A 24,305-nucleotide genomic window follows, 5' to 3' on the forward strand; every position below is an offset into this window, starting at 1 on the left:
GATGGAGGAGGGGAAATTCTGGAGTGAGTTAGATAAAGAGGTAGATGGTGTACCTGAGAATGAATGATTGGGGCAGACTTTAATGGGCATGTAGGTGAAGGGAATAGAGGGGATGAGGAGGTGATGGGTAGGTATGGCCTTAAGCAGAGGAATTTGGAATGGCATTGATGGTGGTAGATTTTGCTAAAAGGATGGAAATGGCAGTGGTGAACACGTATTTTAAGAAGAAGGAGGATCATAGGGTGACATATAAGAGTGGAGGAAGGTGCAGACAGGTGGACTATGTTATATGTCGGAGATGCAACCTGAAGGAGATTGGAAACTGTAAGGTGTTGGCGGGGGACAGTGTAGCTAGACAGCATCAGATGGTGGTCTGTAGGATGGTGTTGGAGGTGAAGAAGAAGAGCAGGAGAGTGAGGACTGAAAGAAGAATAAGATGGTGGAAACTGAAGGAGGAAGACTAGTGTGAGGTTCAAGGAAGAGGTCAGACAGGGGCTCAGTGGTGGTGAAGAGGTGCTGGATGATTGGGCAACTACTGCAGAAGTGTTAAGGGAGGCAGCTAGAAAGGTACTTGGTGTGACATCTGGAAATAGAAAGGAAGACAAAGAGACGTGGTGGTGGAATGAGGAAGTGCAGGAGAGCAGAACGAGAAAGAGGTTGGCAAAGCAGAATTGGGATCGACAGAGTGATGAGAAAAGTAGGCAGGAGTACAAGGAGATGCAGCAGCAGGTGAAGAGGGATGTGGTGAAAGCCAAGGCGAAGGCATATGAGAAGTTGGACACTAAAGAAGGAGAAAAAGGATTTGTAGCGATTGGCCAGGCAGAGGAACCGAGCTGGGAAGGATGGGCTGCAAGAAAGAGCAATAAAGGATGGAGATGGAAATGTGTTGACTAGTGAGGAGAGTGTGTTGAGAAGATAGAGGGAGTATTTTGAGCAGCTGATAAATGAGGAAAATGAGAGAGAGAGAGAAGTTTGGACGGTGTGGAGATGGTGAAGCAGGAAGTGGATAGGATTAGTAAAGAGGAAGTCTTTTTACAGTAAGTCAATCGAAACTTTTAAAAACTTAATGTACGTAATCAGAGCTACTTACATTTATCTCATTCATACAACTGAGCAGATATGGTGTTAAGGGCCCTGCTCAGGGGCCCGGAAGTCGCTGCTTGGTGTGGCTGGGATTTGAGCTCACAACCTTCAAAGGCAATTGTTTTTAGTTTTATGGCTGATCGGTGCATGTTGTATTTGCTCGCATACTGGGCCAACTGGAGTATCAGTGGACCATCATATTCTTATGCGTTACTGCACACTGGGAGTGGGAATTCAGATTGTGGAATCGTTGCAATGTAAATTTGCTAGTTTCATTCATGTTCTGCTTTTTGTCTTCCATTTTGTTTTCTTATTAGAGACACGAGACGTATTCAGTATGGCCAGTCAAGTAGGAAAGCACACAGAACTTCACCGCTGCTCATACTGTGGGAAGAGATTCACTCAGCCGACGAGTTTACAGCTGCACCAACGCATTCACACGGGAGAGAAACCTTTCCATTGCTTAGAGTGTGGAAAAACTTTCAGTCACAGCTTTAATCTCCAACAGCATCAGCACCTCCACACGGGAGAGAAACCGTTTGTCTGTTTACTGTGTGGAAGCAGATTTAGATACAAAAGTAACCTCAATACACACCAACGCATCCATACAGGTGAAAAGCCGCATCAGTGTTCACACTGCGGAAAGAGTTTTGCTGACATGACCTATTTCCAAAAACACAAACAGACCCACACGAGGGAAAAGTCGCATCGCTGCTCACAGTGTGGGAAGAGTTTTGGTTTAGAGAGCGTCCTCCTCGAGCACCAGCGCATCCACACCGGGGAACAACCGTATCACTGTTCACAGTGCGAGAAGAGTTTTAATCACGAGCGATCCCTGCAGCGTCACCAGAGTATTCACCGAGAAGAGAAGCCGTATCACTGCTCGCAGTGCGGCAAGAGTTTCAACCGGGAGTGTAATTTCCAAACGCATAAACGCATTCACACAGGAGAGAAACCATACAGCTGTTCAGAGTGCGGGAAGAGTTTTATTCATCATAGCTACCTCAAAGTGCACCAGCGGATTCACACTGGAGAGAAGCCGTATCAGTGCTCACAGTGTGGGAAGAATTTTAATCGGAAAAGTAATCTCAATGTACATCAGCGCATTCACACGGGAAAGTAGCCTTGTAGCTGTTTAGACTGTGGAGTTTTTAATCATCACCATCATCTCGAAACGCACCAGTGTGTTAATGCAGGAGGAACAACCCTCAGAGATTTACATAGTGAAGTACAAATAAAGCAAATGAGTTGTGTACTGTAGCAATGTAGCGCCATCTGTATTTAATATGTAAATATAGAGCAATGTAGTCTTATTGATGTAACAGTGTATTAACACTTTCCTGTGTGTATAAATGCTTAGTATTGGATTTACCTCTTTCAATTTCTCACTAAAGACCAATTATGTGATACAAAGTTCATCATTTATTTTCAGAGACGATTCATCAATGCAGATCTGTATAGAACTTTTAGGAATAAACCACAACAATCTGTTACAGAAGCCGAGCTCAGATCAGTGTGTCGGTCGTTTACCTCTTCACCCAGCACTGTGTCAGTGCACAGTGAAGGCACACGATCGTGTTGAGAGAATGGAATTAAATGCTGCGCTACAAACTTTTGGAGGATCCTGGACCATCAAAAACATTCTGCCTCCTGTTCTAATTTGGGGGTTGAGTTCTGAACATGCTGCTAGTTTGAAGGATTTGGGCACAATTCTGAATCAATGAGATTATTATTATTATTTAAATATTTTTTATTTTTATATAAGTTCAGTTGATTCTGTGAACATTCATTTTCACGAGTTAATTATGGAAGAAAAATCAAGATAATAAATTAAATTTGTTGTAATTTGCTGCTGCGATTTTACAGTTCAACACATACAGTTGTGAAATCCAATAAAAAAGACATTCATTCGTTTATTGGGGTAACTGAGTTTTCCAATTTAGTCATCACAACCTCTTACTGTTCAGTAATTAGATTGATGGCAGGAAAAGAAATGATACATTATTGTATAATCTATGAATCAGAAACTCCATTTTCCTCTATGTACTTCTGCAGTGCCTCAAGGATGAATAAACCATCCATCCATCCATCCATCCATCCATTTTTACCCATTTTTGTTTTTTTTCTTTTTTTCTCTTTTTTAATTTCTATTTGGTCTCTGTATATTTCCCCTCTTTTTCTATCTTCTTTCTTAGGAAAACAGGAAATTGTAATAAACGAGTGTATGGAGAAAGCGTTGTTGAAGGGCAGGAAAATAAATACATTTCCAGAATTTATCAACTTCTTTTAAAACGCTGAAATGATTCCATTGTTATAATAGAACATGGGGTGAGTTTGGGTTTTTGCCCCAGACTCCATTCCTTTAGGTGGCAGTAATGCACCAAAAGTTGGTTTTCCGTCCTCCAAAGAAATCGAGAAGAAGGAGAGGAACCCTGGGGAGAAGAATAGGAGCTGGAGATCTCTGCATGGAAACATTTCTGAATGCTTTGGAAAAATATCAGCATTTGAGCTGGTTGAAGGAGCTGATGTTTGAATCCTGAGGTAAGTGAAAGTAAAACTGGGCTGCTGAATGGATTTGGGATTGATTTGGAAACAAAAAAAAACTTCAGCAGCAGACAGACAGAAATCCTGACCATCCCCCACACCTGATTGGCTCCCAGTTCAGGACAGTGTGTGTAATAGTTATACAGTAAAATCTAATGTGTAAAATCTAACTCATACACATGGAGATCTCAATCAGCCAGAAGAACAATTATGCAGATGCGCCTCAGTAGCTGAAGTTTACATCAAATATTAAGTGTGTAAAGTGTGATCTCTGTGACTGTAAACAAAGTGGATTTCAGTTCCAGGAGGGCTGGTGGTAACCCAGCTATTAGTGTTGCACAGGTCAGGTCACTCTTAGTGTCAGTCTCAAGCCCAGATAAATGTGGAGGTTTGTGTTCTGAAGGACATCCAGCGTAAAACATGTGCCAAATCAAATATGTAATATAATATCACAAATCCTTCCCGTGGGCTCACCACCTGCAGGAGGGACCGTAAGGGAAGGTGCTGTGTGGATTGGGCAGCAGTTGAAGGCATGGTATGCCTGCTTAGACTGCTGCCCCTGCGACCCGAATTACGGATTATCGGGAGAAAATGAATGAATGAATTAATATCACAAATCAGAAATTCATACCGGATCGGTCGAGGCCCGCGTTACCAACGCCCACCACAGGTATCATTAACCAACAGGGTACCGGTGGAAATTGGGCTACTGTTGGCTGAAGGAGGAGAAGGAGAGGAGTAGGACGTTTACAGAGACAGCAGGGAAAGGAGAAGTGTAGGAGAGTGGAGGTTTAAATGTTGGTACTATGACTGGTAAAGGGAGAGAGGGAGCTGATATGATGGATATGAGAAAGGTAGAGATGTTGTGTGTTCAGGAGACCAAGTGGAAAGGGAGTAAGAGCAGGAACAGTGGAGGTGGGTTTAAACTGTTCTATCATGGTGTCGATGGAAAAAGAAATGATGTAGGGGTGATTCTGAAGGAAGAGTACAGTAAGAGTGTAGTGGAGGTGAAGAGAGTTTCTTGATAGGGTGATGAACATGAAGCTGGAAGTTGAAGGGGTGATGATAAATGTCATCAGTGCTTATGCTTCACAAGTGGGTTGTGAGATGGAGGAGGGGAAATTCTGGAGTGAGTTAGATGAAGAGGTAGATGGTGTACCTGAGAATGAACGATTGGGGCAGACTTTAATGGGCATGTAGGTAAAGGGAACAGAGGTGGTGAGGATGTAATGGTACGTATGGCCTTAAGGAGAGGAATGTGGAAGGGCAGATGGTGGTAGATTTTGCTAAAAGGATAGAAATGGCAGTGGTGAACACTTATTTTCGGAAGGAGGATCATAGGGTGACGTATAAGAGTGGGGGAAGGTGCACACAGGTGGACTATGTTCTATGTAGGAGATGCAACCTGAAGGCGATTGGAGACTGTAAGGTGTTGGCAGGGGACAATGTAGTTAGACAGCATCGAATGGTGGTCTGTAGGATGGTTTTGGAGGTGAAGAAGAAGAGGAGGAGAGTGAGGACTGAAAGAAGAATAAGATGGTGGAAACTGAAGGGATGATTGAGACAGCTAGAAAGATACTTGGTGTGACATCTAGAAATAGAAACGAAGACAAAGAGACGTGGTGGTGGAATGAGGAAGTGCAGGAGAGCATAATGAGAAAGAGGTTGGCAAAGCAGAATTGGGATCGACAGAGTGATGAGAAAAGTAGGCAGGAGTACAAGGAGATGCAGCAGCAGGTGAAGAGGGATGTGGTGAAAGCCAAGGCGAAGGCATATGAGAAGTTGGACACTGAGGAACGAGAAAAAGGAATTGTAGCTATTGGCCAGGCAGAGGGACCGAGCTGGGAAGGATGTGCTGCAAGTTAGAGCAATTATGGATGGAGATGAAAATGTGTTGACTAGTGAGGAGAGTGTGTTGAGAAGATGGAGGGAGTATTTTGAGCAGTTGATAAACGAGGAAAATGAGAGAAAGAGAGAGGAGTTTGGACGGTGTGGAGATGGTGAAGCTGGCAGTGGATAGGATTAGTAAAGAGGAAGTCTCTTTAAGTCGATCAAAACTCTAAAAACTTAAAGTACTTAATCAGACCTACTTACATTTATCTCATTCATACAACTGAGCAGATATGGGGTTAAGGGCCTTGCTCAGGGGCCCAGAAGTGGCTACTTGGTGTGACTGGGATTTGAGCTCACAACCTTCAACGGCAGTTTTTTATGTTTTATGGCTGATTGGTGCATATTGTGTTTTTTCACAAATTGGGTCGACTGGAGTATCAGTGGAGCATCATGGTCTTTTGCGTTACTGCACACTGGGAGTGGGAATTCAGATTGTGGAATCTTTGCAGTGTAAATTTGCTAGTTTCATTCATGTTCTGCTTTTTGTCTTCCATTTTGTTTTCTTTTTAGAGACACAAGAGACGTATTCAGTATGGCCAGTCAAGTAGAGAAGCACACAGACCTTCACCACTGCTCATACTGTGGGAAGAGATTCACTCAGCCGAGGAGTTTACAGGCGCACCAATGCATTCACACGGGAGAGAAACCTTTCCAGTGCTTAGAGTGTGGAAAAACTTTCAGTCAGAACTTTAATCTCAAACAGCATCAGCGCCTCCACTCAGGAGAGAAGCCCTTTCAGTGCTCGGAGTGTGGAAAGAGCTTCAATCGGAGCACCAATTTCAAACTCCACCAACGCATCCACACGGGAGAGAAACCGTTCGTCTGTTTACTGTGTGGAAGCAGATTTACATATGAATGTAACCTCAAAACACACCAAAAAGCACACCACACGGGAGAGAAACCGTTCGTCTGTTTACTGTGTGGAAGCAGATTTAGATACAAAAGTAACCTCAAAACACACCAACGCATCCATACAGGTGAAAAGCCGTATCAGTGTTCACACTGCGGAAAGAGTTTTGCTCACATGACCCATTTCCAAAGACACAAACAGACCCACACGATGGAAAAGTCGCATCGCTGCTCACAGTGTGGGAAGAGTTTTGGTTTAGAGAGCGTCCTCCTCGAGCACCAGCGCATCCACACCGGCGAACAACCGTATCACTGTTCACAGTGCGGGAAGAGTTTTAATCACAAGAGATCTCTTCTGTGTCACCAGAGTATTCACCGAGAAGAGAAGCCGTATCACTGCTCGCAGTGCGGCAAGAGTTTCAACCGGGAGTGTAATTTCCAAACGCATAAACGCATTCACACAGGAGAGAAACCATACAGCTGTTCAGAGTGCGGGAAGAGTTTTATTCATCGTAGCGACCTCAAAGTGCACCAGCGGATTCACACTGGAGAGAAGCCGTATCAGTGCTCACAGTGTGGCAAGAATTTTAATCGGAAAAGTAATCTCAATGTACATCAGCGCATTCACACGGGAAAGTAGCCTTGTAGCTGTTTAGACTGTGGAGTTTTTAATCATCACCATCATCTCGAAACGCACCAGTGTGTTAATGCAGGAGGAACAACCCTCAGAGATTTACATAGTGAAGTACAAATAAAGCAAATGAGTTGTGTACTGTAGCAATGTAGCGCCATCTGTATTTAATATGTAAATATAGAGCAATGTAGTCTTATTGATGTAACAGTGTATTAACACTTTCCTGTGTGTATAACTGCTTAGTATTGGATTTACCTCTTTCAATTTCTCACTAAAGACCAGTTATGGGATACAAAGTTCATCATTTATTTTCAGAGACGATTCATCAATGCAGATCTGTATAGAACGTTTAGGAATAAACCACAACAATCTGTTACAGAAGCCGAGCTCAGATCAGTGTGTCGGTCGTTTACCTCTTCACCCAGCGCTGTGTCAGTGCACGGTGAAGGCACACGATCGCGTTGAGAGAATGGAATTAAATGCTGTGCTACAAACTTTTGGAGGATCCTGGACCATCAAAAACATTCTGCTCCTGTTGTAATTTGGGGGTTGAGTTCTGAACATGCTGCTAGTTTGAAGGATTTATGCACAATTCTGAATCAATGAGATTATTATTATTATTTTATTTTTATCTTTTTTATTTTAATTTTTTTATAGAAGTTCAGTTGATTCTGTGAACATTCATTTTCACGAGTTAATTATGAAAGAAAAATCAAGATAATAAATGAAATTTGTTGTAGTTTGCTGCTGCGATTTTACAGTTCAACACATACAGTTGTGAAATCCTATAAAAAAGACATTCATTCGTTTATTGGGGTAACTGAGTTTTCCAACTTAGTCATCACAACCTCTTACTGTTCAGTAATTAGATTGATGGCAATAAAAGAAATGATACATTATTGTATAATCTATGAATCAGAAACTCCGTTTTCCTCTCTGTACTTCTGCAGTGCCTCAAGGATGAATAAACCATCCATCCATCCATCCATCCATCCATTTTTACCCTTTTTTGGTTTTTTTTTGTTTTTTTCTCTTTTTTCATTTCTATTTGTTCTCTGTATTTTTCCCCTCTTTTTCTTTCTTCTTTCTTAGGAAAACAGAAATTGTAATAAACGAGTGTATGGAGAGAGCGTTGATGAAGGGCAGGAGAATAAATACATTTCCAGAATTTATCAACTTCTTTTAAAACACTGAAAAGATTCCATTGTTATAATAGAACATGGGATGAGTTTGGGTTTTTGCCCCAGACTCCATTCCTTTAGGTGGCAGTAATGCACCAAAAGTTGGTTTCCCGTTCTCCAAAGAAATCCAGAAGAAGAGGAGCCCTGGGGAGAAGAATAGGGGCTGGAGATCTCTGCATGGAAAGGTTTCTGAATGCTTTGGAAAAATATCAGCATTTGAGCTGGTTGAAGGAGCTGATGTTTGAATCCTTAGGTAAGTGAAAGTAAAACTGGATTCCTGAGCTGCTGAATGGATTTAGAAACAAAAATAACTTCAACAGCAGACAGACAGAAATCCTGACCATCCCCCACACCTGATTGACTCCCAGTTCAGGACAGTTGGTTGTAATAGTTAAACAGTATAGATGTATAAAATCTGAATCACATACATGGAGATCTCTGTAGCTGAAGTTTACATTAAATTTTAAATGGGGAACGTGTGATCTCTGTGACTGTAAACAAAGCATGGATTTCAGTTACAGGAGGGCTGGTGGAAACCCAGCTATTAGTGTTGCACAGGTCAGGTCACTCTTAGTGTCCGTCTCAAGCCCAGATAAATGTGGAGGTTTGTGTTCTGAAGGACATCCAGCGTAAAACATGTGCCAAATCAAATATGCGGATCACAAATCAGAATTTCATACCGGATCGGTCGAGGCCCGGGTTACCAACGACCACCACAGGTATCATTAACCAACAGGGTACCGGTGGAAATTGGGCTACTGTTGTCTGAAAGAGGAGAAGGAGAGGAGGAACACGTCTACAGAGACAGCAGGGAAAGGAGAAGTGGAGGAGAGTGGAGGTTCAAGTTGGTACTTTAAATGTTGGTACTATGACTGGTAAAGGGAGAGAGGGAGCTGATATGATGGATATGAGAAAGGTAGAGATGTGTGTTCAGGACTGGAAAGCAACAACAGGAAAGGGAGTAAGAGCAGGAACATTGGAGGTGTTTAAACTGTTCTATCATGGTGTGGATGGAAAGAGAAATGGTGTAGGGGTGATTCTGAAGGAAGAATACAGTAAGAGTGTAGTGGAGGTGAAGAGAATTTCTGATAGGGTGATGAACGTGAAGCTGGAAGTTGAAGGGGTGATGATAAATGTCATCAGTGCTTATGTTCCACAAGTTGGTTGTGAGATGGAGGAGGAGGAGGAAAGATTCTGGAGTGAATTAGATGAAGTGGTAGAAGGTGTAGGAATAAAAGATTGTTGATTAAGAAAAACTATAATGGTCATGTAGGTGAAGGAAACAGAGGTGATGAGGAGGTAATGGTAGGTATGGCTTTAAGAAGAGGAATGTGGAATGGCAGATGGTGGTAAATTTAGCTAAAAGGATGGAAATGGCAGTAGTGAACACTTATTTTAAGAAGAAGGAGGATCATAGGGTGACGTTTTAGAGTGGAGGAAGGTGCACACAGGTGGATTATGTTCTATGTAGGAGATGCAACCTGAAGGAGATTGGAGACTGTAAGGTGTTGGCAGGGGTCAGTGTAGCTGGACCGCATCAGATGGTGGTCTGGCGGATGGTGTTGGAGGCGAATAAGATGAGGAGGAGAGCGAGGACTGAAAGAAGAATTAGACGGTGGACATTGAGGAAGGAAGACCGTAGTTATGAGGTTCACGGAAGAGGTCAGACAGGAGCTCGGTGGTGGTGAAAGGTGCTGGATGATTGGACAACTACTGCAGAAGTGATGAGGGAGAACGATAGAAAGGTACTTGGTATGACATCTGGAAATAGAAAGCAAGACAAAGAGACGTGGTGGTGGAAGGAGAAAGAGGTTGGCAAAGCAGAATTGGAATCAACAGAGTGATGAGAAAAGTAGGCAGGAGTACAAGGAGATTCGGCAGCAGGTAAAGAGGGATGTTGTGAAAGCCAAGGAGATGGCATATGAGGAGCTGTAGGAGAAGTTGGACACTAAGGAAGGAGAAAAGGATTTGTAGCGATTGGCCCGGCAGAGAGACCGAGCTGGGAATGATGTACTGCAAGTTAGAGCAATAAAGGATGGAGCTACTTACATTTATCTCATTCATACAACTGAACAGATATGGGGTTAAGGACCTTGCTCAGGGGCCCAGAAGTGGCTGCTTGGTGTGACTGGGATTTGAGCTCACAAACTTCAAAGGCAGTTGTTTTTAGTTTTATGGCTGATTGGTGCATATTGTATTTTCTCACAAATTGGGCTAACTTGATTATCAGTGGACCATCATGTTCTTATGTGTTACTGCACACTGGGAGTGGGAATTCAGATTGTGGAATCTTTGCAGTGTAAATTTGCTAGTTTCATTCATGTTCTGCTTTTTGTCTTCCAATTTGTTTTCTTGTTAGAGACACAAGAGACGTATTAATTATGGCCAGTCAAGTAGGAAAGCACACAGACCTTCACCACTGCTCATACTGTGGGAAGAGATTCACTCAGCCGAGTAGTTTACAGCTGCACCAACGCATTCACACGGGAGAGAAACCTTTCCAGTGCTTACAGTGTGGACAGACTTTCAATCAGAGCTTTCATCTTAAACAGCATCAGCGCCTCCACACGGGAGAGAAGCCCTTTCAGTGCTCGGAGTGTGGAAAGAGCTTCAATCGGAGCACCAATTTTAAAGTCCACCAACGCATTCACACGGGAGAGAAACCTTTTCACTGCTTAGAGTGTGGAAAAACTTTCCGTAAGAACTATCATCTCAAAGAGCATCAGCGCCTCCACACAGGAGAGAAACCGTTTGTCTGTTTACTGTGTGAAAGCAGATTTAGATGCAAAAGTAACCTCAGTGCACACCAACGCATCCATACGGGAGAGAAACCTTTCCATTGCTTAGAGTGTGGAAAAACTTTCAGTCAGAGCGTTCATCTCAAACAGCATCAGCGCCTCCACACGGGAGAGAAACCGTTTGTCTGTTTACTGTGTGGAAGCAGATTTAGATTCAAAAGTAACCTCAAAAGACACCAACTCATCCATACGGGAGAGCGGCCGTATCAGTGTTCACACTGCGGAAAGAGTTTTGGTCACAAGACTCATTTCCAAAAACACAAACGGACCCACATGGTAGAAAAGTCGCATCGCTGCTCACAGTGTGGGAAGAGTTTTGGTTTAGAGAGCGTCCTCCTCGAGCACCAGCGCATCCACACCGGCGAACAACCGTATCACTGTTCACAGTGCGGGAAGAGTTTTAATCACAAGAGATCTCTTCTGTGTCACCAGAGTATTCACCGAGGAGAGAAGCCGTATCACTGCTCGCAGTGCGGCAAGAGTTTCAACCGGGAGTGTAATTTCCAAACGCATAAACGCATTCACACAGGAGAGAAACCATACAGCTGTTCAGAGTGCGGGAAGAGTTTTTTCCATCGTAGCGACCTCAAAGTGCACCAGCGGATTCACACTGGAGAGAAGCCGTATCAGTGCTCACAGTGTGGGAAGAATTTTAATCGGAAAAGTAATCTCAATGTACATCAGCGCATTCACACGGGAAAGTAGCCTTGTAGCTGTTTAGACTGTGGAGTTTTTAATCATCAACATCATCTCGAAACACACCAGTGTGTTAATGCAGGAGAAACAACCCTCAGAGATTTACATACTGAAGTACAAATAAAGCAAATGAGTTGTGTAGTGTAGCAATGTAGCGCCATCTGTATTTAGTATGTAAATATTGAGCAATGTAGTCTTAATGATGTAACAGTATACAGTCCCTGACAAAAGTCTTGTCACTTTTATACAAATTGACCTGAATTGCTGCGGAAATATATTTCTAATCAAGATTTTTTTTTTACAAGAAATGGCTCATTTTAATCCCAGCAGCTTTTGTAATAATGTTTCAGTGCAAATCGAAACTGTCAAAAAGTATTCTAATATTCACAGCTTGGTAAATCCCATTGAGTCAATTTTTGCAAAGACATAAGTGTTGTCGCCTTTTCATATGAGCTTCACCTGTGACTAATAATGGATCAATTAGGTCTCAGCTGTGTATAAAAAGAACCTCAGTACACTAGACCTTCACATCAACTGCAACTAGACCTCTGCAAACATGCCTAAGATTCACCCTGAGACTAAAGATTTGATTATCAAGAGGCTGAAGACCAGATCCACTGCTGATGTGGCAGACACCTTCAATGTGTCTTGGTGTCAAGTACAGAGGATAAAAAAAGATTTGAAGAGACTGGAGACGTTTTTGACAAGCCCAGGTCAGGCAGACCCCGCAAGACAACTGCTCAAGAGGACGGTTTGTTGGCTCGAAAATCCAATCCAGCCCATTTTCCACTGCAGCAGAGCTCCACAAGACCTGGTCACCTGAAGTCCCTGTGTCAACCAGAACAGTTTGTCGGATTCTGTCTCGAAATGGCCTCCATAGTCAAATCAGTGCTGATAAAAGGATGGACGCTGGAAAAGTGGCAGATTTTTCGGATGAATCGTCTGTTGAATTACACCACAGTCGCCGCAAATATTGCAGGAGACCTACTGTAGCCCGCATGGATCCGAGATTCACCCAGAAGTTTGGTGGCAGAAAAATCATGGTCTGGGGTTACATCCAGTATGGGGTTGTGCAAAAGAGATCTGCAGGGTGGAAGGCAACATCAATAGTCTAAAATACCAAGAAATCTTAGCTACCTCTTATATTCCCAACCATAAAAGAAGCCAAATTCTGCAGCAGTATGATGCTCCATCGCATACTTCCATCTTCACATCAAAGTTCCTCAAGGCGAAGAAGATCAAAATGCTCCAGGATTGGCCAGCCCAGTCACCAGACATGAACATCATTGAGCATATGTAATGTAGGATGAAAAAGGAAGCATGAAAGACGAAACCAAAGAATATTGATGAACTCTGGGAGGCATGCAAGACTGCTTTCTTTGCTATTCCTGATGACTTCATCAATAAATTGTATGAATCCTTGCCAAACCGCATGGATGCAGTACTTCAAGCTCATGGAAGTCATACAAGATATTAAATTTGGATCTCACAGCACCACTACTTAATTTGCTGACGTATTTTTGCATTTGCAGTAAATTTGTTCACTTTCTGTATAGACAAAACTTTTGTCTTGGCAAAATTTGACCTTTCTGTCTTGATTAAATAATAAATCTTTTTTCAGTGAAACTCATTTATTTCAGTGCATTAAACATCATTTGGGAGGGTTTTAGCTTTTTACATGAGATATTTCTAACACCAATTGCTTAATTAAAAGTCAGTTTATTAAGCAGGTGTTTCTAAAAAATAGATAAGCGACAAGACTTTTGTCAGAGACTGTATTAACACTTTCCTGTGTGTATAAATGCTTAGTATTGGATTTACCTCTTTCAATTTCTCACTAAAGACCAGTTATGGAATACAAAGTTCATAATTTATTTTCAGAGACGATTCATCAATGCAGATCTGTATAGAACGTTTAGGAATAAACCACAACGATCTGTTACAGAAGCCGAGCTCAGATCAGTGTGTCGGTCGTTTACCTCTTCACCCAGCGCTGTGTCAGTGCACAGTAAAGGCACACGATCGCGTTGAGAGAATGGAATTAAATGCTGCGCTACAAACCTTTTGGAGGATCCTGGACCATTAAAGAAGTTCTGCTCCTGTTAAAATTTGGGGGTTGAGTTCTGAACATGCTGCTGGTTTGAAGGATTTAGGCACAATTCTGAATCAATGAGATTATTATTGTTATTATTATTTTTTTTTTTATTATTTTTTTAATAGAACTTCAGTTGATTCTGTGAACATTCGTTTTCACGAGTTAATTATGAAAGAAAAATCAAGATAATAAATGAAATTTGTTGTAATTTGCTGCTGCGATTTTACAGTTCAACACATACAGTTGTGAAATCCTATAAAAAAGACATTCATTCGTTTATTGGGGTAACTGAGTTTTCCAACTTAGTCATCACAACCTCTTACTGTTCAGTAATTAGATTTATGGCAATAAAAGAAATGATACATTATTGTATAATCTATGAATCAAAACTCAGTTTTTCTCTTTGTACTTCTGCAGTGCCTCAAGGATGAATAAACCTTCCATCCATCCATCCATCCATCCATTTTTACCCTTTTTTGTTTTTTTTCTTTTTTTCTCTTTTTTCATTTCTATTTGGTCTCTGTGTTTTTCCCCTCTTTTTCTTTCTTCTTTCTTAGGAAAACAGGAAATTGTAATAAACGAGTGTATGGAGAGAGCGTTGTTGAAGGGCAGGAAAATAAATACATTTTCAGAATTTATCAACTTCTTTTAAAACGCTGAAATGATTCCATTGTTATAATAGAACATGGGGTGAGTTTGGGTTTTTGCCCCAGACTCCATTCCTTTAGGTGGCAGTAATGCACCAAAAGTTGGTTTTCCGTCCTCCAAAGAAATCGAGAAGAAGGAGAGGAGCCCTGGGGAGAAGAATAGGAGCTGGAGATATCTGCATGGAAACATTTCTGAATGCTTTGGAAAAATATCAGCATTTGAGCTGGTTGAAGGAGCTGATGTTTGAATCCTGAGGTAAGTGAAAGTAAAACTGGATTTCTGAGCTGCTGAATGGATTTGGGTTTGATTTGGAAACAAAAAAAAAACTTCAACAGCAGACAGACAGAAATCCTGACCATCCCCCACACCTGATTGGCTCCCAGTTCAGGACAGTGTGTGTAATAGTTATACAGTATAGATGTGTAAAATCTAACTCATACACATGGAGATCTCAATCAGCCAGAAGAACAATTATGCAGATGCGCCTCAGTAGCTGAAGTTTACATCAAATATTAAATGTGGAAAGTGTGATCTCTGTGTCTGTAAACAAAGTGGATTTCAGTTCCAGGAGGGCTGGTGGTAACCCAGCTATTAGTGTTGCACAGGTCAGGTCACTCTTAGTGTCAGTCTCAAGCCCAGATAAATGTGGAGGTTTGTGTTCTGAAGGACATCCAGCGTAAAACATGTGCCAAATCAAATATGTAATATAATATCACAAATCCTTCCCGTGGGCTCACCACCTGCAGGAGGGACCGTAAGGGAAGGTGCTGTGTGGATTGGGCAGCAGTTGAAGGCATGGTATGCCTGCTTAGACTGCTGCCCCTGCGACCCGAATTACGGATTATCAGGAGAGAATGAATGAATGAATGAATATCACAAATCAGAAATTCATACCGGATCGGTCGAGGCCCGCGTTACCAACGCCCACCACAGGTATCATTAACCAACAGGGTACCGGTGGAAATTGGGCTACTGTTGGCTGAAGGAGGAGAAGGAGAGGAGTAGGACGTTTACAGAGACAGCAGGGAAAGGAGAAGTGTAGGAGAGTGGAGGTTTAAATGTTGGTACTATGACTGGTAAAGGGAGAGAGGGAGCTGATATGATGGATATGAGAAAGGTAGAGATGTTGTGTGTTCAGGAGACCAAGTGGAAAGGGAGTAAGAGCAGGAACAGTGGAGGTGGGTTTAAACTGTTCTATCATGGTGTCGATGGAAAAAGAAATGATGTAGGGGTGATTCTGAAGGAAGAGTAAAGTAAGAGTGTAGTGGAGGTGAAGAGAGTTTCTTGATAGGGTGATGAACATGAAGCTGGAAGTTGAAGGGGTGATGATAAATGTCATCAGTGCTTATGCTTCACAAGTGGGTTGTGAGATGGAGGAGGGGAAATTCTGGAGTGAGTTAGATGAGGTAGATGGTGTACCTGAGAATGAACGATTGGGGCAGACTTTAATGGGCATGTAGGTAAAGGGAACAGAGGTGGTGAGGATGTAATGGTACGTATGGCCTTAAGGAGAGGAATGTGGAAGGGCAGATGGTGGTAGATTTTGCTAAAAGGATGGAAATGGCAGTGGTGAACACTTATTTTAGGAAGAAGGAGGATCATAGGGTGACGTATAAGAGTGGGGGAAGGTGCACACAGGTGGACTATGTTCTATGTAGGAGATGCAACCTGAAGGCGATTGGAGACTGTAAGGTGTTGGCAGGGGACAATGTAGTTAGACAGCATCGAATGGTGGTCTGTAGGATGGTTTTGGAGGTGAAGAAGAAGAGGAGGAGAGTGAAGACTGAAAGAAGAATAAGATGGTGGAAACTGAAGGGATGATTGAGACAGCTAGAAAGATACTTGGTGTGACATCTAGAAATAGAAACGAAGACAAAGAGACGTGGTGGTGGAATGAGGAAGTGCAGGAGAGCATAATGAGAAAGAGGTTGGCAAAGCAGAATTGGGATCGACAGAGTGATGAGAAAAGTAGGCAGGAGTACAAGGAGATGCAGCAGCAGGTGAAGAGGGATGTGGTGAAAGCCAAGGCGAAGGCATATGAGAAGTTGGACACTGAGGAACGAGAAAAAGGAATTGTAGCTATTGGCCAGGCAGAGGGACCGAGCTGGGAAGGATGTGCTGCAAGTTAGAGCAATTATGGATGGAGATGAAAATGTGTTGACTAGTGAGGAGAGTGTGTTGAGAAGATGGAGGGAGTATTTTGAGCAGTTGATAAACGAGGAAAATGAGAGAAAGAGAGAGGAGTTTGGACGGTGTGGAGATGGTGAAGCTGGCAGTGGATAGGATTAGTAAAGAGGAAGTCTCTTTAAGTCGATCAAAACTCTAAAAACTTAATGTACTTAATCAGACCTACTTACATTTATCTCATTCATACAACTGAGCAGATATGGGGTTAAGGGCCTTGCTCAGGGGCCCAGAAGTGGCTACTTGGTGTGACTGGGATTTGAGCTCACAACCTTCAACGGCAGTTTTTTATGTTTTATGGCTGATTGGTGCATATTGTGTTTTTTCACAAATTGGGTCGACTGGAGTATCAGTGGAGCATCATGGTCTTTTGCGTTACTGCACACTGGGAGTGGGAATTCAGATTGTGGAATCTTTGCAGTGTAAATTTGCTAGTTTCATTCATGTTCTGCTTTTTGTCTTCCATTTTGTTTTCTTTTTAGAGACACAAGAGACGTATTCAGTATGGCCAGTCAAGTACAGAAGCACACAGACCTTCACCACTGCTCATACTGTGGGAAGAGATTCACTCAGCCGAGGAGTTTACAGGCGCACCAACGCATTCACACGGGAGAGAAACCTTTCCAGTGCTTAGAGTGTGGAAAAACTTTCAGTCAGATCTTTAATCTCAAACAGCATCAGCGCCTCCACTCAGGAGAGAAGCCCTTTCAGTGCTCGGAGTGTGGAAAGAGCTTCAATCGGAGCACCAATTTCAAACTCCACCAATGCATCCACACGGGAGAGAAACCGTTCGTCTGTTTACTGTGTGGAAGCAGATTTACATATGAATGTAACCTCAAAACACACCAAAAAGCACACCACACGGGAGAGAAACCGTTCGTCTGTTTACTGTGTGGAAGCAGATTTAGATACAAAAGTAACCTCAAAACACACCAACGCATCCATACAGGTGAAAAGCCGTATCAGTGTTCACACTGCGGAAAGAGTTTTGCTCACATGACCTATTTCCAAAGACACAAACAGACCCACACGATGGAAAAGTCGCATCGCTGCTCACAGTGTGGGAAGAGTTTTGGTTTAGAGAGCGTCCTCCTCGAGCACCAGCGCATCCACACCGGCGAACAACCATATCACTGTTCACAGTGCGGGAAGAGTTTTAATCACAAGAGATCTCTTCTGTGTCACCAGAGTATTCACCGAGGAGAGAAGCCGTATCACTGCTCGCAGTGCGGCAAGAGTTTCAACCGGGAGTGTAATTTCCAAACGCATAAACGCATTCACACAGGAGAGAAACCATACAGCTGTTCAGAGTGCGGGAAGAGTTTTATTCATCGTAGCGACCTCAAAGTGCACCAGCGGATTCACACTGGAGAGAAGCCGTATCAGTGCTCACAGTGTGGCAAGAATTTTAATCGGAAAAGTAATCTCAATGTACATCAGCGCATTCACACGGGAAAGTAGCCTTTTAGCTGTTTAGACTGTGGAGTTTTTAATCATCACCATCATCTCGAAACGCACCAGTGTGTTAATGCAGGAGGAACAACCCTCAGAGATTTACATAGTGAAGTACAAATAAAGCAAATGAGTTGTGTAGTGTAGCAATGTAGCGCCATCTGTATTTAATATGTAAATATAGAGCAATGTAGTCTTATTGATGTAACAGTGTATTAACACTTTCCTGTGTGTATAACTGCTTAGTATTGGATTTACCTCTTTCAATTTCTCACTAAAGACCAGTTATGGGATACAAAGTTCATCATTTATTTTCAGAGACGATTCATCAATGCAGATCTGTATAGAACGTTTAGGAATAAACCACAACGATCTGTTACAGAAGCCGAGCTCAGATCAGTGTGTCGGTCATTTACCTCTTCACCCAGCGCTGTGTCAGTGCACAGTGAAGGCACACGATCGCGTTGAGAGAATGGAATTAAATGCTGCGCTACAAACTTTTGGAGGATCCTGGACCATGAAAAACATTCTGCTCCTGGTAAAATTTGGGGGTTGAGTTCTGAACATGCTGCTAGTTTGAAGGATTTAGGCACAATTCTGAATCAATGAGATTATTATTATTATTTTTTTTTTATTTTTTATTATTTTTTTTTTATAGAAGTTCAGTTGATTCTGTGAACATTCATTTTCACGAGTTAATTATGAAAGAAAAATCAAGATAATAAATGAAATTTGTTGTAATTTGCTGCTGCGATTTTACTGTTCAAAACATACAGTTGTGAAATCCTATAAAAAAGAGACATTCATTCGTTTATTGGGGTAACTGAGTTTTCCAACTTAGTCATCACAACCTCTTACTGTTCAGTAATTAGATTGATGGCAATAAAAGAAATGATACATTATTGTATAATCTATGAATCAGAAACTCCGTTTTCCTCTCTGTACTTCTGCAGTGCCTCAAGGATGAATAAACCATCCATCCATCCATCCATCCATTTTTACCCTTTTTTGTTTTTTTTTTGTTTTTTTCTCTTTTTTCATTTCTATTTGTTCTCTGTATTTTTCCCCTCTTTTTATTTCTTCTTTCTTAGGAAAACAGAAATTGTAATAAACGAGTGTATGGAGAGAGCGTTGTTGAAGGGCAGGAGAATAAATACATTTCCAGAATTTATCAACTTCTTTTAAAACACTGAAATGATTCCATTGTTATAATAGAACATGGGGTGAGTTTGGGTTTTTGCCCCAGACTCCATTCCTTTAGGTGGCAGTAATGCACCAAAAGTTGGTTTCCCGTTCTCCAAAGAAATCCAGAAGAAGAGGAGCCCTGGGGAGAAGAATAGGAGCTGGAGATCTCTGCATGGAAAGGTTTCTGAATGCTTTGGAAAAATATCAGCATTTGAGCTGGTTGAAGGAGCTGATGTTTGAATCCTTAGGTAAGTGAAAGTAAAACTGGATTTCTGAGCTTCTGAATGGATTTGGGTTTAATTTGGAAACAAAAAAACAACTTCAACAGCAGACAGACAGAAATCCTGACCATCCCCCACACCTGATTGGCTCCCAGTTCAGGACAGTGTGTGTAATAGTTATACAGTATAGATGTATAAAATCTAACTCATACACATGGAGATCTCAATCAGCCAGAAGAACAATTATGCAGATGCGCCTCAGTAGCTGAAGTTTACATCAAATATTAAGTGTGTAAAGTGTGATCTCTGTGACTGTAAACAAAGTGGATTTCAGTTCCAGGAGGGCTGGTGGTAACCCAGCTATTAGTGTTGCACAGGTCAGGTCACTCTTAGTGTCAGTCTCAAGCCCAGATAAATGTGGAGGTTTGTGTTCTGAAGGACATCCAGCGTAAAACGTGCCAAATCAAATATGCGGATCACAAATCAGAATTTCATACCGGATCGGTCGAGGCCCGGGTTACCAACGACCACCAAAGGTATCATTAACCAACAGGGTACCGGTGGAAATTGGACTACTGTTGGCTGAAGGAGGAGAAGGAGAGGAGGAACATGTCTACAGAGACAGCAGGGAAAGGAGAAGTGTAGGATAGTGGAGGTCCGGGTTGGTACTTTAAATGTTGGTACTATGACTGGTAAAGGGAGAGAGGGAGCTGATATGATGGAGAGGAGAAAGGTAGATATGTTGTGTGTTCAGGAGACCAAGTGGAAAGGGGGTAAGAGCAGGAACATTCGAGGTGGGTTTAAACTGTTCTATCATGGTGTGGATAGAAAGAGAAATGGTGTAGGGGTGATTCTGAAGAAAGAGTACAGTACGAGTGTAGTGGAGGTGAAGAGAGTTTCTTGATAGGGTGATGAACATGAAGCTGGAAGTTGAAGGGGTGATGATAAATGTCATCAGTGCCTATGCTCCACAAGTGGGTTGTGAGATGGAGAAGGGAAAATTCTGGAGTGAGTTAGATAAAGAGGTAGATGGTGTACCTGAGAATGAATGATTGGGGCAGACTATAATGGGCATGTAGGTGAAGGGAACAGAGGTGGTGAGGATGTGATGGTACGTATGGCCTTAAGGAGAGGAATGTGGAAGGGCAGATGGTGGTAGATTTTGCTAAAAGGATGGAAATGGCAGTGGTGAACACTTGTTTTAAGACGAAGGAGGATCATAGGGTGACCTATAAGAGTGGAGGAAGGTGCACACAGGTGGACTATGTTCTATATAGGAGATGCAACCTGAAGGAGATTGGAGACTGTATGTAGCTAGACAGCATCGGGTGGTGGTCTGTAGGATGATGTTGGAGGTGAAGAAGAAAAGGAGGAGAGTGAGGCCTGAAAGAAGAATAAGATGGTGGAAACTAAAGGAGAAAGACTGTAGTGTGAGGTTCAGGGAAGAGGTCAGACAGGAGCTCGGTGGTGGTGAAGAGGTGCTGGATGATTGGGCAACTACTGCGTAAGTAATATGGGAGACAGCTAGAAAGGTACTTGGTGTGACATCTGGAAATAGAAAGTAAGACAAAGAGACGTGGTGGTGGAATGAGGAAGTGCAGGAGAGCAGAAGGAGAAAGAGGTTGGCAAAGCAGAATTTGGATCGACAGAGTGATGAGAAAAGTAGGCAGGTGAACAAGGAGATGCAGCAGCAGGTGAAGAGGGATGTGTTGAAAGCCAAGGAGAAGGCATATGAGAAGTTGGACACTAAGGAATGAGAAAAGAATTTGTAGCGATTGGCCAGGCAGAGGAACCGAGCTGGGAAGGATGTGCTGCAAGTTAGAGCAATAAAGGATGGAGCTGGAAATGTGTTGACTAGTGAGGAGAGTGTGTTGAGAAGATGGAGGGAGTATTTTGAGCAGCTGATAAACGAGGAAAATGAGAGAGAGAGGAGTTTAGATGGTGTGGAGATGGTGAAGCTGGCAGTGGATAGGATTAGTAAAGAGGAAGTCTCTCTAAGTTGATCGAAATCATACTTACTTCATACTTAATCAGTTATCTCATTCTCTACTTACATTTATCTCATTCATACAACTGTGCAGATAAAGGGTTAAGGGCCTTGCTCAGGGGCCCAGAAGTGGCTGCTTGGTGTGACTGGGATTTGAGCTCACAAACTTCAAAGGCAGTTGTTTTTAGTTTTATGGCTGATTGGTGCATATTGTATTTTCTCACAAATTGGCCCAACTGGAGTATCAGTGGACCTTCATGTTCCTATGCGTTACTGCACACTGGGAGTGGGAATTCAGATTGTGGAATCTTTGCAGTGTAAATTTGCTAGTTTCATTCATGTTCTGCTTTTTGTCTTCCATTTTGTTTTCTTGTTAGAGACACAAGAGACGTATTCAGTATGGCCAGTCAAGTAGGAAAGCACACAGACCTTCACCACTGCTCATACTGTGGGAAGAGATTCGCTCAGCCGAGGAGTTTACGGCTGCACCAACGCATTCACACTGGAGAGAAACCTTTCCAGTGCTTACAGTGTGGAAAAACTTTCACTCAGAGCTTTCATCTCAAACGGCATCAGCGCCTCCACACGGGAGAGAAACCGTTTGTCTGTTTACTGTGTGGAAGCAGATTTAGATACAAAAGTAACCTCAATACACACCAACGCATCCATACAGGTGAAAAGCCGTATCAGTGTTCACACTGCGGAAAGAGTTTTTCTGACATGACCTATTTCCAAAAACACAAACAGACCCACACGAGGGAAAAGTCGCATCGCTGCTCACAGTGTGGGAAGAGTTTTGGTTTAGAGAGCGTCCTCTTTGAGCACCAGCGCATCCACACCGGGGAACAACCGTATCACTGTTCACAGTGCGGAAAGAGTTTTAATCACAAGAGATCTCTTCTGTGTCACCAGAGTATTCACCGAGGAGAGAAGCCGTATCACTGCTCGCAGTGCGGCAAGAGTTTCAACCGGGAGTGTAATTTCCAAACGCATAAACGCATTCACACAGGAGAGAAACCATACAGCTGTTCAGAGTGCGGGAAGAGTTTTATTCATCGTAGCGACCTCAAAGTGCACCAGCGGATTCACACTGGAGAGAAGCCGTATCAGTGCTCACAGTGTGGCAAGAATTTTAATCGGAAAAGTAATCTCAATGTACATCAGCGCATTCACACGGGAAAGTAGCCTTGTAGCTGTTTAGACTGTGGAGTTTTCAATCATCACCATCATCATATATATATATATATATATATATATATATATATATATATATATATAACCCTAACCCATTTTTTTTTTTTTTTTTTTTACAAGAAATGGCTCATTTTAATCCCAGCAGCTTTTGTAATAATGTTTCAGTGCAAATCGAAACTGTCAAGAAGTATTCTAATATTCACAGCTTGGTAAAGCCCATTGAGTCAATTTTTGCAAAGACATTGGTGTCGTCTTGTCATATGAGCTTCACCTGTGACTAATAATGGATCAATTAGGTCTCAGGTGTGTATAAAAAGAACTCCAGTACACTAGACCTTCACATCAACTGCAACCAGACCTCTGCAAACATGCCTAAGATTCACACTGAGACTAAAGTTTTGATTATTAAAAGGCTGAAGACCAGCTCCACTGCCAATGTGGCAGACACCTTCAATGTGTCTCAGCATCAAGTACAGAGGATAAAAATAAGATTTGAAGAGACTGGAGACGTTTTTGACAAGCCCAGGTCAGGCAGACCCCGCAAGACAACTGCTCAAGAGGACCGTTTGTTGGCTCGAAAATCCAAGGCCAGCCAATTTTCCTCTGCAGCAGAGCTCCACGAGACCTAGTCACCTGATGTTCCTGTGTCAACCAGAACAGTTTGTCGGATTCTGGCTCGAAATGGCCTCCATGGTCGAATCAGTGCCCAGAAGCCAGCACTAAAAAAAAGACAATTGAAAACCGTGTGGCATTTGCCGAGGCCCATAGCCTGCTAAAAGGATAGATGCTGGAAAAGTGGCAGAAGGTGGATTTTTCAGATGAATCTTCTCTTAAATTACACCACAGTCGCCGCAAATATTGCAGGAGACCTACTGGAGCCCGCATGGATCCGAGATTCACCCAGAAGTTTGGTGGCAGAAAAATCATGGTCTGGGGTTACATCCAGTATGGGGTTGTGCAAAAGAGATCTGCAGGGTGGAAGGCAACATCAATAGTCTAAAATACCAAGAAATCTTAGCTACCTCTTATATTCCCAACCATAAAAGAAACCAAATTCTGCAGCAGTATGATGCTCCATCGCATACTTCCATCTTCACATCACAGTTCCTCAAGGCGAAGAAGATCAAAATGCTCCAGGATTGGCCAGCCCAGTCACCAGACATGAACATCATTGAGCATATGTAATGTAGGATGAAAAAGGAAGCATGAAAGACGAAACCAAAGAATATTGATGAACTCTGGGAGGCATGCAAGACTGCTTTCTTTGCTATTCCTGATGACTTCATCAATAAATTGTATGAATCCTTCCCAAACCGCATGGATGCAGTCTTTCAAGCTCATGGGAGTCATACAAGATATTAAATTTGTATCTCACAGCACCACTAATTAATTTGCTGACGTATTATTGCATTTGCAGTAAATTTGTTTAATTTCTGTATAGACAAAACTTTTGTCTTGGCAAAATTTGACCTTTCTGTCTTGATTAAATAATAAATCTTTTTTTAGTGAAACTCATTTATTTCAGTGCATTAAACATCATTTGGGAGGGTTTTAGCTTTTTACATGAGCTATTTCTAACACCAATTGATTAATTAAAAGTCAGTTTAATAGCAGGTGTTTCTAAAAAATAGATAAGCGACAAGACTTTTGTCAGACACTGT

The 24,305-nt window shown here is 42.3% G+C and overlaps 3 protein-coding genes across 7 annotated transcripts; all 3 read left to right on the plus strand.

Moving 5' to 3' along the window:
* The first annotated feature begins 1,388 nt into the window (after positions 1-1,388).
* Positions 1,389-2,871, plus strand: LOC310726984 (uncharacterized protein). Its single transcript, XM_083543017.1, has one exon. The coding sequence runs from the start codon at positions 1,421-1,423 to the stop codon at positions 2,204-2,206; it is 786 nt and encodes a 261-aa protein (XP_083399143.1). The 5' UTR covers positions 1,389-1,420; the 3' UTR covers positions 2,207-2,871.
* Positions 2,872-3,407: 536 nt separating this feature from the next.
* Positions 3,408-12,557, plus strand: LOC310725888 (uncharacterized protein). Of its 4 annotated transcripts, none has more exons than XR_014533534.1 (2): positions 3,408-3,624; positions 7,319-7,744. XR_014533534.1 is itself a non-coding variant. In XM_083541006.1 (2 exons), exon 2 carries the CDS (start codon positions 10,566-10,568, stop codon positions 11,685-11,687), a length of 1,122 nt encoding a protein of 373 aa, XP_083397132.1. In that variant the 5' UTR covers positions 3,415-3,624; positions 10,544-10,565; the 3' UTR covers positions 11,688-12,557. The 4 variants fall into 4 exon arrangements, 2 of the variants coding, with proteins under 2 accessions (XP_083397132.1, XP_083397131.1); XR_014533535.1 differs by lacking the exon at positions 7,319-7,744 and adding an exon at positions 6,031-6,382; XM_083541006.1 differs by lacking the exon at positions 7,319-7,744 and adding an exon at positions 10,544-12,557 and having other exon boundaries at positions 3,415-3,624.
* A 1,969-nt stretch (positions 12,558-14,526) lies between these two features.
* Positions 14,527-22,658, plus strand: LOC310725907 (uncharacterized protein). 2 transcript variants are annotated; one of them, XM_083541031.1, is made up of 2 exons: positions 14,527-14,676; positions 21,828-22,658. In XM_083541031.1, exon 2 carries the CDS (start codon positions 21,850-21,852, stop codon positions 22,633-22,635), a length of 786 nt encoding a protein of 261 aa, XP_083397157.1. In that variant the 5' UTR covers positions 14,527-14,676; positions 21,828-21,849; the 3' UTR covers positions 22,636-22,658. The 2 variants fall into 2 exon arrangements, with proteins under 2 accessions (XP_083397157.1, XP_083397158.1); XM_083541032.1 differs by lacking the exon at positions 14,527-14,676 and adding an exon at positions 19,380-19,490.
* The last annotated feature ends 1,647 nt before the right edge of the window (positions 22,659-24,305 follow it).

This window comes from Silurus aristotelis (assembly GCF_946808225.1).
Source record: "Silurus aristotelis genome assembly, chromosome: 5".
NCBI lineage: Eukaryota > Metazoa > Chordata > Actinopteri > Siluriformes > Siluridae > Silurus > Silurus aristotelis.